Source organism: Megascapheus bottae, chromosome 18, assembly GCF_031878675.1.
Source record: "Megascapheus bottae isolate mThoBot1 chromosome 18, mThoBot2.hap1, whole genome shotgun sequence".
NCBI lineage: Eukaryota > Metazoa > Chordata > Mammalia > Rodentia > Geomyidae > Megascapheus > Megascapheus bottae.
Genome location: NC_143526.1, coordinates 7,010,519 through 7,026,990, shown reverse-complemented (window position 1 = coordinate 7,026,990; position 16,472 = coordinate 7,010,519). Strand labels below are relative to the sequence as shown.

At 46.3% G+C, this 16,472-nt stretch overlaps 1 protein-coding gene across 1 annotated transcript in view; it reads left to right on the top strand.

Annotated features, from left to right (window-relative positions):
• Positions 1–15,566, top strand: part of Glb1 (galactosidase beta 1) — a 97,419-nt gene extending 81,853 nt beyond the window's left edge. Inside the window, exons 15-16 of the mRNA XM_090351810.1 lie at positions 1,230–1,547; positions 15,046–15,566. Of these exons, the coding sequence (XP_090207936.1) occupies positions 1,230–1,547; positions 15,046–15,288 (561 nt within the window). The 3' untranslated portion in view covers positions 15,289–15,566. The remainder of the gene's footprint in view (positions 1–1,229; positions 1,548–15,045) is intronic.
• The last annotated feature ends 906 nt before the right edge of the window (positions 15,567–16,472 follow it).

Sequence of the window (16,472 nt, the reverse complement as noted above, 5' to 3'; positions counted from 1 at the left end):
CTCATATAAAATGACAAGAATAAACGCTTGTCTACCATGCACAAAGACCTGGGTTCGATTCCTCCACATACATAGAAAAGTCAGAAATGGTGCTGTGGCTCAAGTGGTAGAGCACTACCCTTGAGGAAAGCCCAAGGACAGTCCTCAGGCCCTGAGTTCAAGCCCCAGGACTGGCAAAAAAAAAAAAGTCAAGAGTGAGTTGCACACAGTGGCACCTTCTATAAAACCCAGGCTTTGGGAAGCAGAAATAGGAGGATCATGAGTTTAAGGCCAGCCCAGGCTACCTAATGAGTTCCAGGCCAGCCTGAGATATACACTGAGACCTGGTCTCACACCACTAAAGGGAAAAAAATCAAAAGGCAGAAGCCTGGTACCAGAAGCTTCTGTCTGTAATCCTAGCTACTTGGGAGGCTGAGATCTGGCAGATGACTGTTTGCCCTGAGCCTTGGCAAGAAAAGTCTATGAGGTTCCGTCTCCAAAATATCCAGCCAAATTCTGTGCTGGAAATGTGGCTCAAGTGCTGGAGCACTGGTTGTCAACAACTGATTGATGAGTGAATCTCTTGATTTGTTATGGTGCTGTGGCACTAGCATTGAGCCAAAAAGAGCTCCTGGCTCTATATATCAAGCCCTATGACTGACAGTTGAATGAGAGCTCAAGACTAAGGACAAGCCAGAGTACTCTCACCAAGTTAGTTCTGAGCATAAGCTTCTGTGTGGTAACTGTAGCCAGGGACTTGCCAGCTCTTGGCCCCATGGAGCAGTCTTCACACCATGTGTGAGGCTCACCGCCATTGTCATGGCCGTTTAGATTCTCTTGCAGGCCTCAAAATCTTCTCACCTGGTGTTTCCCACCTGACAGTGGCTGAATGAACTCAGGTGAGCATCCTGAGCTCAGGGGCCTGGAGACAACACTGGCTCCAGGTTCTGTGTGAGAGGCAGAGGCTTTCCCATTCCTTGGAGCCATCCCGTGTTAGCAAGCACTGACAATGGTTGAAGTGAGGCCCAGGGTTCCATGGGCTTCTCTCATTGACTGTGGCCTCCTCAGGAAGGACATGCTGCAGTGTAGACATACCCCGCTTCCCAAGATGTGACTGGGCCTAAAGCCAGCGCTGTGGTACTGGCATGTGTAGTGCGTTGGTGCTTTTCCGAGGGATTCGGTGCTGAATGCAGTGGGATGTTAAGTCCTCCCTTCCCTGGCTCATGGTATTTCTTGTTTCTTCTTCACAGGGTTTGGTCTCTAATCTGACCCTTGATGGCAATATCCTCACAAACTGGACCATTTTCCCACTGAACACTGAGGCTACAGTGCACAGCCGCCTAGCAGTCTGGAAGAAGCGTCACGCTAGCCGTCGTGGTGCTGGCCATCATGGTGCCGGCCTGCGTCGTGCCGACCCGCGTGGTACCGACCTGCTTCTTCCCAAAGACTTTATTCAGAACTCGTCTTCATACACACTCCCGGCCTTTTATGTGGGCAGCTTCTCCATTCCCCAGGGGATCCCGGATTTACCCCAGGATACCTACATCCAGTTTCCTGGCTGGACCAAGGTATGTACCTTCATGGGAAGCAAGACAGTGATTCATACCTGCATTCGTAGCTTTACTTTTCAGGAGGCAGAGATCTGGAGATTAAAAGCCTGACCAAGAAAATCCAAGAGACTCCCATCTCTACTTAAGCAGCAAAAAGCCAGACCAGGGAAGTGGTAGAGCCCAGCCATGAGCACTGGGTCTTGAGTTCTTACTCTCTCCATCCTAGACATCCCCATTATCTTCTGTTAATTTGTTTAGTTGTAGGATTTGAACTCAGGACCTGAACACTTCAGTTCTTTGGCTCCTAGTTAGTATTCTGCCACATTGACCGATAGCTTAGATTCTTAGATTGGTTAATTGGAGATAAGAGTCTCATGAACGTCACTGCCTAGGTTGGCTTGGAACCTCTATCCTCAGATCTCAGTTTTTTGGGTAGCTAGGATTACAGGCATGAGCCACTGATGCCTGGCCTACTATCCGTGTGTGTGTGTGTGTGTGTGTGTGTGTGTGTGTGTGTGTGTGTGTGTGTGTGTGCCCATGCCAGTCCTGGAGCTTGGACTCTGGGACTGGGTACTGTCCCTGTGCTTTTGTGCTAGCATTCTACCATTTGAGTTATGGCTCCACTTCCAGCTTTGTTTGTGGTTAATTGGAGATAAGTCTCAAAGACTTTTCTGTTAGTGGTCCTCAGATCTTAAGCTCCTGAGTAGCTAGGATTACAGGCATGAGCCACCAGCACCTGGCCCATAATCCTTTTCTATGAATCATTAACCCCTGGCTTTCTTGTCTCTCCTCTCTCCCTCCATTTGGAAGGTTTTCTTTCTGTTTCTATTGGTTTTCTCTGCTGGTTCATGGATGATTGAGCAGAGCTGGTGGGCCTTTGCCAGACATCAGTCATGCCATGTCCCCTCGCTATCGCCAGCTTCTAGAAGCTCTCAGGCAAGCTAGAAGTCTTGGTTTTTCTTCTCCCCTCCCTGCTAGCCTTTCTATTTTGTTTTGTTGGGACTGAGATTTGAATTCAGGTCTTTGTACTTACCCAGGAAGGCATTCATTCCAGCACTCGAGCCACAAGCCCAGCTCCTCTGTTGGCCTTTCTGGACCTCCTGACCTTTTTAAGCCTCAGTGTTCATCCCTCACCTCACATCTCCCCCAAGAAGTCCTTCTCCTCACCATGTGACACCTTTCTTCCCTGGGCCTTCCTGTCAGACTTGACTGTGCCTCTACCCTCACTTCCTTCCCAGTGGCAGGTTAGGAGGAAGTCTGAGTTCTAACTCCCTTCCCCACCTTCCCCTCCAGGCCAAAATCATGTCTTCATACTCTTGCACCTAGCCACATTTCATTTCTCCTTCCTAATTCTGCCAGGGCCTTTTGGTAGGCCAAGAAGTGATGTCTCAAGGATTTAGGATGTAACACCAAAGGAAGTATCTCCCTGGATCAGTCCCTTCAGCAAACAGTCAAATTTGTGTTCCTTTTCTTCCTCATTTTCTTCTGCATTCCTCAGGAGGCCCATAGGTTCAGAAATGAGATCAGACTTGGCTCACCCTGACTGGGTTAGATACTCACCCAGGCCTGTGCTTAGCATCTGCCCCTGTGGTATAGGCTGTCCTTTGGCCATCTCCAGCTGCAGGTGAGCAGTGGGCAGCTTGGAAAGCTGATCAGCCTACGAGAGGTATAGAAGTCAGAGCCCCAGCTCTGTCTGGAGAGTCCATATGGAAAGGTAGGGGGCATGGCACAGGATGTCAAAAGCCAGGTAAGGAGCTTGCACTAATTTTCCAAGCATGACGTTGACTTACTTGGTCAGCCTGATTGGCCCTGGAGAATGGGTGAAGGCTTTCCTTGACTTCTCAGTGTGCACATAAAATCACAGGAACTTGATCCTCTGTCATAAAGTATTTTGGGTGGCTTACAAAACATGTCTCTCTAGGTAAACATTCTAGCAAGGATTTACTTTAATATGATGGGTTAAAATAAAGAGAAATAAAAAAAGAAAAAAGAAATATTTCCTATTCCCCATGCAGGAAATGGAGCCCAAAATAGTAGTTCCTATCTGTAGTTTTATTCTTTCTGAGCTAGGAGAATACCTGTCAGTCAATTAAGTTACTAATTCTCCAGACAATGGTTTTAGGTAGGTAAGGTGGGTGAGGCCTACCCAATGCACAGGTAAACTGTTAGGACTTCCTTTGGCCAGATACATACTTTCATTCTTTCTGTCTCTCTACATTCATGGAAATCGCAGATTTTTACCATCTCAAAGGAGAAAGATTTGATAATTGTGTGTGTGTGTGTGTGTGTGTGTGTGTGTGTGTGTGTGCGCGCGCGCGCATGGCTGTGTGTGTATGTGATGGGGGGGCTGGAATTTGAAATCAGGTCTGGGCTCTGTCCTTTAGCTTTTTCTGCTCAAAGCTGGCACTCTACCACTTGAGCTACAGCTCTACTTCCAGGTTTTGGTGGTTAATTGGAGGTCAGGGTCTCTTTGATTTTCCTTCCTAGGCTGTTTTTGGCTTCAAGCTTTGGTCCTCAGATCTCAGCCTTCTTAGTAGCTAGGATTGCAGGCATTTGCCATTAGTGCCTGCCTCAAAGGAAGAAGACTTGGATGGCCCTTTTATGCCTCCCAGTCTTGTAACTCAATATTAGAAGTATGCTCGGAGGGAGAATTTACCTGCTTTTTCAGTTTACTTCTTTCCTTCCTTCTTCCTTTCTTTCTCTCCCTCTTTCTTCTTTCCTTCCCTTTCCTTTCCTTCCTTCCTTCCTTCCTTCTTTTTGCTGGTTATGGGCCTGGGCATTGTTCCTGAGCTCTTCAGCTCAAGGCTGGTGCTCTACCACTTGAGCCACAGCACCACTTCCAGCTTTCTGGTGGTTAATTGGAGATAAGAGTTTCACAGACTTTAGTGTCTGGGCTGGCTTCAAACCATAATCTCAGCCTCCTGAGTAGCTAGGATTACAGGTGTGAGCCACCGGAGTCTGGCTTACTTTTAACTTCTGACTCTGGCCTTTTTTTTTTTTTTTTTTTTTGAGGGGGAAGGAGGGTGCCTGTCTTGATGCTTGAATTCATGACCTAGTGCTCTACCACTTGAGCCACAGCTCCACTTCTAGCTTTTTGGTGGTTAATTGGAGATAAGAGACTAACAGATTTTTCTGCTTTGTCTGGATTTGAACTGTAATCCTCAGATCTCAGCCTCCTGAATAGCTAGGATTACAGGGGTGAGCCACCATACCCATAAATCTAGCCCTTTTGATAATTGTAGAAAATAATTTCCCTATTTCTTCATCTATACCCTGATTCGGTGCTGATACATGTTACAACACAGAAGAACCTCAAAAGTCTCAGATTAGGATGCTGGGAATATGGCCTAGAGGTAGTTTGCCTAGCATGCATGAAGCTTTAGGGTTGATTCCTCAGTACCACATAAACAAAAACCTGGAAGTGGTGGAGTTGCTCAAGTGGTAGAGTGCTAGCCTTGAGCAAAAGAAGCTCAAGCCTCAGAACTGGCAAGAAAAAAAGCCTTAGACTAAAGGAAGAAATTAGGTCACTGAAAGACCACTGTTGTGGCCTGAATGTCTCTATCAAAACCCATGCTAGATCTGAGGAGCATGGTTCAAAGCTACCCAGGGCAGGAAGACTGAAACACATACATAGAAAAAAGCTGGGGGGGGGGCAGGAGTTTGGCCTAGTGGTAGAGTTCTTGCCTAGCATGCATGAAGACCCAGGTTCGATTCCTGAGTATCACATACATAGAAAAAGCCGGAAGTGGTGCTGTGGCTCTAATGGTAGAGCTCTAACCTTGAGCAAAGTCCAAGGACAATTTTCAGGCCCTGAATTCAAGCCATGGGACTGGCAAAACAAAAACAAACAAAGCCAGAAGTAGTGCTGTGGCTCCCCAGTGGTAGAGCTCTAGCCTTGAGAAAGCTCAAGGACAATGCTCAGGCACTGGCAAAAAAATAAAAAGAAAGCGGGGCCCTGAGTTCAAGCACACGCACGCACGCACTGAACCTGGCACAGGTAGGTTACACCTATAATCCTAGCTACTTTGGAAGCTTAGAGGATTGTGATTCAAGGCCAGCAAAGGCAGGAAAATAAATCTCTTTTTAACCCATAACTGGGCATAGTGGTCCACAACCTGTCATCCCAAACTCGAAGGGAGGCTGAGTTTGGGAGGATCTTGGTGCCAGCCCAGCCCAGGGATCCATCTCCTCAGAGGGGAAGTGGATGCAATGCTGTATACCTTCATTCCCAGGAATGACAGGAAGTGTAAGTGGTTAGTTCCCAGTGCAGGTGTGTGCTCAGGTAGGCAGCAAGACGATCCTAAAAAGACAAAACAGGGCTGAAGGTGTGGCTCGTGGGTAAGATGCCTGCCCAGTAGGCTCAAGACCCTCAGTTCAGACTCTAGTACGTTACCAGAAATTCTGCACAGCTACTCAACCTCAGTTCTTGTGTTCCAGTGTAGGAAGAATTCAGGCAAGACATGAACGTAATAAAAGTGTTTGGGAAGCCAGGCGCCGGGCTCACACCTGTAATCCTAGCTACGCTGGAGGCTGAGATCTGAGGATTGTCATTCCAAGCCAGACCAGGCAGGAATGTCCGTCCACAAGACCCCTATCTCCAATTAGCCCCCAGAAAACTGGACTTGATGCTGTGGCTCAAAGCGGCAGAGTGCTAACACTGAGGAAAACAAAAACAAAACAAAACCCCAGGGACAGCACCCAGACCCTGATACCAACAACAACAACAACAACAAAAAGAAGAGTACTAGAAACGAAATATGGAAGATGGGCCAGGAGTTTGGCCTAGTGGTAGAGTGCTAACCTCAGTACCACATACATAGAAAAAGCTGGAAGTAGTGCTGTAGCTCAAGTGGCAGAGTGCTAGCCTTGAGGAATTAGCCCAGAGATAGTGCTCAGGCCCTTAGTTCAAACCCCAAGACTGGCAAAAAACAAAAAAATGAAAGAAAAACATTTTGTGAATGCCGTGTGAAGATGGCACTTCCCCTTGAGCCATCTTCATGGTACAGACCTGAGCATTAGGTTCAAGAAGAGGAACAATTTGGGGCAGGTGACAATATGCATAGTTTCAGACGCCTGGTTCTGGGTGGCTTGGCTGGTCATTATCTCAGTTCTGGTTAACTTGGTTCTGGAGAAGTTGATGTTGACACTTGAAGAGAGCATGGCTTCCATGAAGTGATGTCTCTAGCTACAGTGTGCCATCTGATCATTATAGGAAATGCTCCACATTTGGGAGTGATCTATTTAGATGGCTCTGCTGTTCCTTAAGAATAGTTTTATAATTTGTCATGAAGTTAACAGTCAGTCCTGTCTTTTCTTGAATTGTGTGTGTGTGTGTGTATGTGTGTAAATATATATCAATAAAGCTTCCCACACACATACGCACACAAGAAAAGCCATCCAAGAGATTTGCAAATCCCACTTGAATAGCTCTGAGGACCGATGCATGCTGAGTAGACATGGTGGTTAGCATTTCCTGATGTGTTGGGGTCTCCATACTGAGAACAACCCTTTGCTCTGGACCTCTAGATACTCACACAGACCCCACACCCCCTAATGCCAACTTCTCCCATTTTGACAGATGGTTGGGTAGGGGTAAAGAGAGTGAACTAAATAAATGATGCCCAAAACCCCAGCTGTAAGAGCCTTATCATCTTTTCTGTCGCGGCTGGGTTCAATGTGTGATTCTCAGTTCTCGTCTTCCTAAGTAGCTAGAACTATAGGCATGAATCACTGGTGCCCGGCCTCCCCACCTTACACAGACCCCTGTCCCGCTCCATCTTCAGAGGAGCCCACTCAACTCTTACTCTTCATGTGTTACAAAGGAACCCACACTTGATTTAGTGAATGAAGTCACTGATAAATGTGATTCATGACACAAAAAGATCAGTTCTGGTTATTCTGGTCGGATGTGGCTTTCGGTTCACATTGAGTGAACACCAAGTAGAGTTTAGTGTGAAGAGGTCAGCCATTTTACCCTGTCCATAAGACAGCTGTGGACACAGGTGGATTGTGTATCCTGGGTCCCTTAGCCATTAAGAGAGGGACCCAGCTCAGAAAACTCCCCACAGTGAAAGGAGATGGGCAAGAACTTCTGTTCTTCTCCCACATCCTTCTGAGATGGTTTTTGCTAGAGTGACAGATGTTTCTCAGACCTCAGCTTACAATACCTGACATGGCCACTCTGCTCTGACAGCTATTCTAGTCTTTGCGCAGCTGTCTTCCTTCTCGGGCTTCTTTCTATATTACGGTCCTTAGGTCTTAGACCTGGGCCCGCTCCTCCATGTCACAGAATGTCGTCCCCACCACTGCATTGGTGATTTCCTCATCTCCATCTTTCAGCTCTTAGGAAGCTCCAGGGGCATTGTGGGCCGGCATTGTGGGCTTTTCCTCCCTGTCACCTCTGAAGTGTGATGGGGAGGACTGTGGGAAAGAACAATATGAACATCCACCACTGGAGACATTTCTGAGTCCTCTGTGGAATACACCTGGCTCTCCTTTGACGTAACCACGAGAGGCGCTGACATGGCTGGGAAACTTCAGGGGATGGATCAGTGAAAGAGGAATGGACAAATAAGATGCCCCCCCCCTTTTTTTAATAGTAGTGAATTTGAACTCAGTTTGTGCGTTGATAGACAAGTAATGTCATGCTCACTCATACTCTAAGCCCTATACCCTACAGTTTTAAATTTTAGTTTGTAGGCCAGGTGCTGGTGATTCATGCCTATCGTCCTAGCTACTCAGGAAGCTGGGAGCTGAGAAACATGGTTCAAAGCCAACCCAGGCAGGAAAGTGTGAAATTCTTATCTCTAATTCACCACCAGAAAACCAGAAATGGAACTGTGTGGCTCAGTGGTAGAGTGCTAGCCTTGAAGGAAAAAGCTCAGGGACAGTGCCCAAACCCTGAGTTCAAGGCCAATGACAAAAAAAAAAAAAAATTAGTTTATAGATCTGATTGACTGTCCTATAAAGTATGTGAAGATGCCATGCGTCACTGGTGATGTGTATCAGTTACCTTTTGTGGTTTAAAGTGATTCATTCATTGATCTAGTTCACAATCGAGAGTACTGGCACACTGCATGAATCTGCTGGGATGGGCAAGAAACTAGGACTGTCAAATGGCTGTCAGTTGGGCTACCAAGAAGATTGAGCTATATCCGTATCACCCATGAGCTGACCTTGTCTTGCTCACGTGATGAGGTAGAACTTAAAGAACAAAAATGGCATGGCAGCTAGGTCCTGGTGGCTCACACCTGCAATCCTAGCTACCCTGGAGGCGGAGGTAAGGACATTAGGAGACGCTTATCTCCAGTTAAATTCTAGAAAGCTGCAACTAGACCCTAGACTGACTGCCTCTCTCTCCTCCCCCACCCTCTCCCTCTCCCTCCCTATCCCTCCTGATCCCTTCCCCTCCCTCCCTCTCTCCCTCTCCCTCCTCCTCCCTCCCTCCCTTTCCCTCCTCCTCCCTCCCTCTCCCTCCCCCTCCCTCCCCCTCCCTCCCTGTCTCTCCCCCTCCCTCTCTCCCTCTCATATACACTTCACATATCATAGAAGAGCTAACCGATTTTCATGATCATACTCTTATAATTGTCTTCATTATCAGCACACTAGTCCACACAGCTTTTGTGGAAGGCTTTTTAAAGGCCCAAGTCAAAATTCACGTGACGCTTCTTCCATATATATATATATATATACATATATATTTGTATACATGTATATTTGTGTGGGGGGGGTTAGTTGGAGATAAGAGTCTCGCAGATAGCCAGGAGCTAGTGGCTATGCCTGTCTATAATCCAAACTACTTGGAAGGCTGAGACCTGAGGTTGGTGGTCTGAAGCTGGAAAGTCCATGAGATTCTTATCTTCAGTTGACTACCTAAAAGCTGGAAGTAGAGCTGTTTCTGGAAGTGGTAGAGCACTAGAGATAGTGTCTAGGTCCTGGGTCAAGAACCATAACAACAACAAAAAGATTCTCACCGACTTTCCAGCCCCTAACCTGGCTAATTTTGAACCTCAGTCTTCAGATCTCAATCTCCCAGTTGCTACAAATTACAGGCATGAGCCACCAATTCCTGACTTCCTTTATTATTTAATTTTATTTCTCACAAGCTAACTCTCCAATTCATGCGTTACATGTATTGAAGACCTTTATCCCTTTTGGAACTGGACCTTTATCTTGGTCAAGTCTTCTACTTGTGTAAATGTCCTTCAGATTATGGAGTTTTTGTCCCACTTTTAAAGGTACTCCCAGGGCCAGGAGTGTGGCCTAGTGGTAGAGTGCTTCCCTAGCATGCATGAAACCCTGGGTTCAATTCCTCAGTACCACATACACAGAAAAAATTAGAAGTTCTGTGGCTCAAGTGGTAGAGCCCTAGACTTGAGAAAGCTCAAAGACACTGCCCAAGTCACGAGTTCAAACCCCAAGACTGGTTAAAAAAAATATATATATATATATCATATCATACAAGAGATTTTCATGTGGTAATTCCATGGATACATATAACATACTTCCTCTCCCCTTTTTGCCAGTCCTGGGGCTTGAACTCAGTGCCTGATCACTGTCCTTGGGCTTTCTCAAGACTAGTGCTCTACCACTTAAGCCACAGCACCACTTCCAGCTTTTTCTATGTATGTGGTACCAGGCAATTGAACCCAGGGCTTCATATGTGCTACTGTACCACTAGGCCATGCTCCCGGCCCCATATAGTATACTTTTTATCTTTATATATTATATCAGTCGTAAGGCTTGAACTCAGGGCCTAGGGTCTGTCTCTGAGGTTTTGGGCTCAAGGCTAATGCTCTACCACTAAGCCATGGCACCACTTCCAGTTTTCTGGTGATTAATTGGAGGTAAGAGTCTCATGGACTTTCCTGCCAAGGCTGACTTCAAACCATAATCCTCAGATCTGAGCCTCCTGAGTACCTAAGATTAAAAGCGTGAGTGCCTGGCCATACAATGTACTTTAAAGGTTGTTGTTGTTATTGTCTTTTTCTTTGTTGGTACTGGGGATCAAAGCAAGGACGTTGCACTTGCTAGGCAAATGCTTTGCCACGGGGCTACATCCCAGCCTCCACTTCCAGCTTTTGGTTGGAATTGAAGAATCTCAGACTTTTCTGCCCAGGTTGAGCCACGAAGTTCTTAAAATGCTTCTGTGTGTGTGTGTGTGTGTGTGTGTGTGTGTGTGTGTGTGTGTGTGCGCACACACACATGCAGGCAAGTATTTGGGCTTGAAGCAGGCCCCTACCCTCTCTCAGCTATTTTTACTCAAGGCTAGCACTCAATACTTGAGCCCCCGCTCTACCTCCAGCTGGTTAACTGGATGGTGGTTAATTAGATATGAGAGTCTCAGATTTGTCTGCTCCTGGCTCACTTTGAACTGTGATCCTCAGATCTCCTAAGTAGCTATACTTAGTTGGGGCCTGGCTTAAAGTGCTATCTTCTTCCTTCCTTCCTTCCCTCCCTCCTTCCTTCCTTCCTTCCTTCCTTCCATCCATCCATCCTTTCTTTTTTTTGGGGGGGGGTGGGGGGGAAAAGGAGCAAGGATGCTGATCCTTGGGTTGAACTTAGAGCCTGGGCATTGTCCCTGAGCTCTTTTATGTTTAAGACTAGGGCTCTGCCATTTGAGCCATAGCTCCATTAATGGTTTTGTTTGTTTGCTTTTGGTGTTCATTTTTGTTCATTTGTTTGTTTTTTGAGAGCGACGATTAATTGGAGGTAAGAATCTCCTGGACTTTCCTGCCTGGACTGGCTTCAAACTGCAATTCTCGGATCTCAGGTTCCTGAACAGTCACCAGTGCCCAGCTAAAGTGTTTTTTGATTGTTCTAAGTCAAGGAAGAAACTCAGGGTTTTTTTTCTTTCAGTGTGCCATATCTTTTAAAAATATAATGTAAGCTGGGTGCTGGTAGCTCATGCCCTATACTCCTAGCTGATCAGGAAGCTGAGATCTGAAGGTTGTGGTTTTAAAGCCCATGCAGAAAACTTCTTGAGACTCCCATCTCCATCTAATTACTCAAAAAAACCAGGATCGGGCCAGGAGCATGACCTAAGGGTAGACTACTTGCCTAGCATTCACAAAGCCCTGGGTTCAATTCCTTGATACCACATACACAGAAAAATCCAAAAGTGGCACTGTGGCTCAAGTGGTAGAGCATTAGCCTTCAGAAAGCCCAAGGTGATAGTGCCTAGGCCCTAAGTTCAAACCCCAGGATTGACCAAAAAAAAAATCTTAAATGGGAGGCTGAGAAACAAGAAGTATCCTATGTATTAAGCTTCAGTCATCTCTTCAGTAAATCCTCTCAAGCAGAATGACAGCTATCATCTACTGAATAAGGCTTAGACTATAATGAACATGCATAGTCTTTGATGAGTACAAAGAATCCCATCTTGAACAAAAAGGCCTTTCTCTTCATAAAGCCAGTATTGCAGGAAATAACTGCTAGACTAGTCATCAAACAAATGAGGTGACATGATGTGCCTTTCTGAGGATGGGAAGGAAGGAGAAGAGTAAGAGGGAGGGTGGAGAGGAAAGAAAAGGGGAAGAAGGAAAAGAAAGGAAGGACCAAGGAGAAAGTGAGGGCTGGGAATATGGCTTAATGGTAGAGTGCTTGCCTGGCATGCATGAAGCCCTGTATAGAGAGCTAGCCTTGAGCGAAAGAAGCTCAGGGACAGTGCCCAGGCCCTGAGTTCAAGCCCCAAGACTGGAGAGAGAGGCGAGGGGGGAGAGGGAAAGAGAGGAGAGTTGATAGTGATGAGAGACTTGGATTGAGAAGTCCAGGACTGGGAGAATCACAACTCTGCCTCTGAGAAGATGAGGTGCAATTGTGCCCTACAACTCCCAAAGGCTTCAGCTCTGGAGACAGTGCTGAGGCCTGGGGGTGAGTGATGTGTAGGTGAGGTGAGTGTGATGTATTTTCAGAAAGCCAAGAAAAGGCCTCATGGAGAGCTGAGGGAGCAAGGGCAGAGCCAGGGAGGCAGGAAAGGAGGAAACATGAGCTGTGGGCCACAGGAGGAATGAAAGCAGGAATGTATGGAAGAAAGTAGAGGAGCTGCTATGTAGACCAGCATTCAGCTGAACTGGGTGTGGGACCGAGGAGACCGAGGTTCTGGAGTTGGTAGAATACATGAAGAGCTGCAAGGAGGCTGCCGTCATCAGAGCACTGATTAGGACTCTGTTGAACAGACTGGCTGTGAGGATGGAGGAAGGTGGAGAGCCTGTGGTCTGCTGATGAGATCACAGGCCTTCTCCATCCGTCAGCCCTGCTGTCTGCCACTTGGCCAGGTAACAGGTGTGGCTAGGAAGGAAGAGTGGTTGAAGAAGAAAGACGTAGGTTGCGGGCATTGGTGTTTGGTGTATGTCATGGTTCATTCTAAGAAGTGGAGCCAGCTACTATCTACAGTCACTGCAAGGAATCAGACCTCCCCAAGAGCGGAAGGGGCTGGGAAGGTGAACCAGAAGGGTGAGGCTCACCTCCTCCTCCCTGAGCCCTAGGCAGGGAACAGAGAGATTCTGAAAGTTAAGTCCTAGCTAGGTGCTTATGGTTCATGCCTTTCATCCTAGCTACTCAGGAGGCTGAAATCTGAGGATCTTGGCTCAAAGCCATCCTGGGAAGACAAATCTGAGACTCTTATTTCCAATTAACCAGCAAAAAGCCAGAGGCAGAGATGTAGCTCAAGTGGTAAAGCACCAGCCTTGAACAAAAAAGCGAAGCAAACACTCCAGGGCCTCACTGAGTGTGTCAGCGCATATGCATGTGTGCCTACACAATCCAAGTCCGGATACCAGTAGGATTTGAGGGACCCACAGAGAAAGAAGTCTGTAGGAACTCTTGCCAGCAAGAGCAGCAGTCAGCAAGAGGAAGAAGGTGTGGAGACCGGAAGACCCAACAGTCAGCTAGACATGCTGGGGACTGCTTTCCTGTGAACCTGTATCTAACCATGGTGACTTCCTAGGAGAAGCAGCAGTGGCTTCCATGTCACCTTCCCAAGCTGCTATCAGTTCTCTTTGCACCAACTCCAATCCCCAGCCACCTAGCCATGGGGCTCAGAATGGCCCCTGGCCTACTTAGCAGGTCCATGCATACAATTCAGCGCAAGGGATTGAGAACCGTTCTCTAAGATACTAAGATGTGAAACAGGACCAAAGCTCAGGGTTTTTTGTTTGTTGTATTTAGTTATTATTATTATTATTATTATTATTATTATTATTATTATTATTATTAAAGTAGTTGTACAAAAAGGTTTCAATTCTGTAAGTTAGGTTACAATGCATCTTTTATCAGCATCACCCCCTTCCCTCATTCTCTCCTGTTTTTCCCCTCTTTTCCTTTCCCTCGTTATAGAGCTCAGTTTTTATATAATGTACATTGAATATGCCTTCATTTACTCACCTTTCCTCCCTCCATTCCTTGTCCCCTTCCCCTCAAAACGTGCTTCTGCTTCCTGCTATTCTTCTGTATTGAACAGGTTGTTGGTTGTTCACAGGAATTACACTACTGGACTCCCCACTTTAAGCACACTGTCCTTTAGCCAGTTTTTGTATATATGTATAAGCTCCCATCTATGTTATCATATATGTTTGTGTTTAGAGCTAACTTCCACATATGAGAGATATATGCACCATTGGTCTTTCTGAGTTTGATTTACTTAATTTTTCCAGGTCCACCCTTTTCCTTGCAAATGACATATTATTATTCTTTCTGATAGATGAGTAAAATTCCATTGTATATATGTACTATATTGCTTCCCCACTTTTTTTTTTATTTTTGGTTGTGGACTTGAACTCTAGGCATGAGCATGCCCCTGAGTTCTTCAGCTTTGAGCCACATTACCACTTTCCCATTTTCTGGTGGTTAATTGGAGATGAGAATCTCGTGGACTTTTGTACCTGGCTGGCTTTGAAGGGTGATGCTCAGATCTCAGCCTCCTTAGTAGTGGATGACAGGCGTGTGCCGGAGTGCTCTTGATTCACTCATGGATACAGAGCAGCTACAAAACTCAGTTTTATTCACTATTTGCCTCTGGTCAAGAAGGTGTCACGAAGCCTAAGTGTCTGTGCCGTTCCTCATGGGCTGCGCGTTTAATATCAAAGCCCTACTTCTGCACAGAAGTAAATGCTGCAGTTCTCTACTGCTGCGAAATCAAGGTCCTGGCAGATTTTAGGCTGATATAAAGCCAGTAGAGCTGTCATTGAGTATGTCTTTTAGGATGGATAGAGATAACATCCCATGGTAAAAAAAAAAAAGTAAAATATTTCTGAGAACTGTGAAACTGTCATCCTTTCTCTAAATGACTTAATCCAACAGCAGGTGTTTTTTGATCACTGACCTCCCTCTGTGGGATGTGAACAAGAGCATTTCTCAGTGTCTGCTAGACTTTAGGCAGACATGTGCTCTTTCCCTCTGACCTCATTGTCCTGTTACTTGTATGAACAACTGAGCGGAGATGTGGCCAAGGTGAAGTAACTCAAGGCTGTCGCCACATCCTGGGTTGATAATTTCCTATCTCTCCGTCTCTCTTCAGGGTCAGGTGTGGATCAACAGCTTTAATCTTGGCCGCTATTGGCCAGCACGAGGACCCCAGAAGACATTATTTGTGCCACAGCACATCCTGACCACATCAGCCCCAAACAACATCACTGTGCTGGAACTGGAGTGGGCGCCCTGCGGGAGCCAAGCCCTAGACCCATGTGTTGTTGAACTGGTGAATGAGCCAATTATTGGCACAGGTCACAGCAGCCAAGGCATGATACCGAACGATACATGATGACCAAGGCTCTCTGGCCATCTCGTCCTGCCCAGCCCTCACCTGCACCACCCTCCAGTCTCTAGAAGTCTAAATGCAGGGTGTCCATTGTCCCTGGAGGTTTCCCTAGAACCCCACCATTCCTGATTCCCCTCTCCTGAGTCATCTTGATTCTAAGGAAGAAGACAGCACGGCCACATAGGAAGAAATCAGCCAAAGTGTGAAGCCTGAAAAAGTGTCACTGATTTTGATTTTGGAAGAATCATGGTGTCTATTTGCTAAATAAAATTTGTACTCAATGGTGCTTCTTTTTTTTAATGTTGAGCTGGAATTGAACTGTCTAGTCTGATTTAAATCATAACTAGACTTGAGTGGGCTACATAAGCCACTTCACTGGGCCTCGTTTGATCTAGTGGACTGCTGTGTTTCTGCTCCTCAGTTAACTTGCTGTTGAATTTCTGTCATAGCTACCAGGGAACGCCTAACTACAGCTCACAGCAACTGTGCACGCAACATGTATGATCAACTTAATCGTAGCTAGTATAGTCCACCTATATGGTGGAATGGTAGCTGGCCATGAATATGATGCTACAAACCAGGCACCAGTGGCTCATACCAGTAATCCTAGCTATTTAGGAAGCTGAGATCTGAGGATCATAGTTCAAAGCCACCCTGGATAGGAAAGACCATGAGATTTTTTTTTTTTTGCCAGACATGGGACTTGAACTCTGGGCCTCGTTGCTATCCCTGAGCTCTTCAGCTTAAGCCTACTACTCAATCACTTGAGTTTGAGCCACTGTGCCACTTCAGTTTTCTGGTGGTTCACTGGAAATAAGAGTTTCACAGACTTTTGTGCCCAGGTTGGCTTTGAACTGCCAACCTGGATTATAGGTGTGAGCCACCGTACCTGGTGGACAGTACCTTTTTTTCTTTTCTTTTTTTCTTTTTGCCAATCTTGGGGCTTGAACTCAGGGCCTTGGCACTGTCTTTGAGCTTTCTCAAGGCTAGAACTCCACCACTTGAGCCACAACACCACGTCCAGCTTTTTCTACGTATGTGGTACCGAGGAATCGAACCCTGGCCTTTGTGCGTGCTAGGCAAGCACTCTACCACTAGGCCAAACTCCCAGCCCTGGACAGTACTTTTGTTACATGCTCTGTTCTTAGGAACTTATCTTTAAGACAATTTTATTTTTGCAGTCCTTA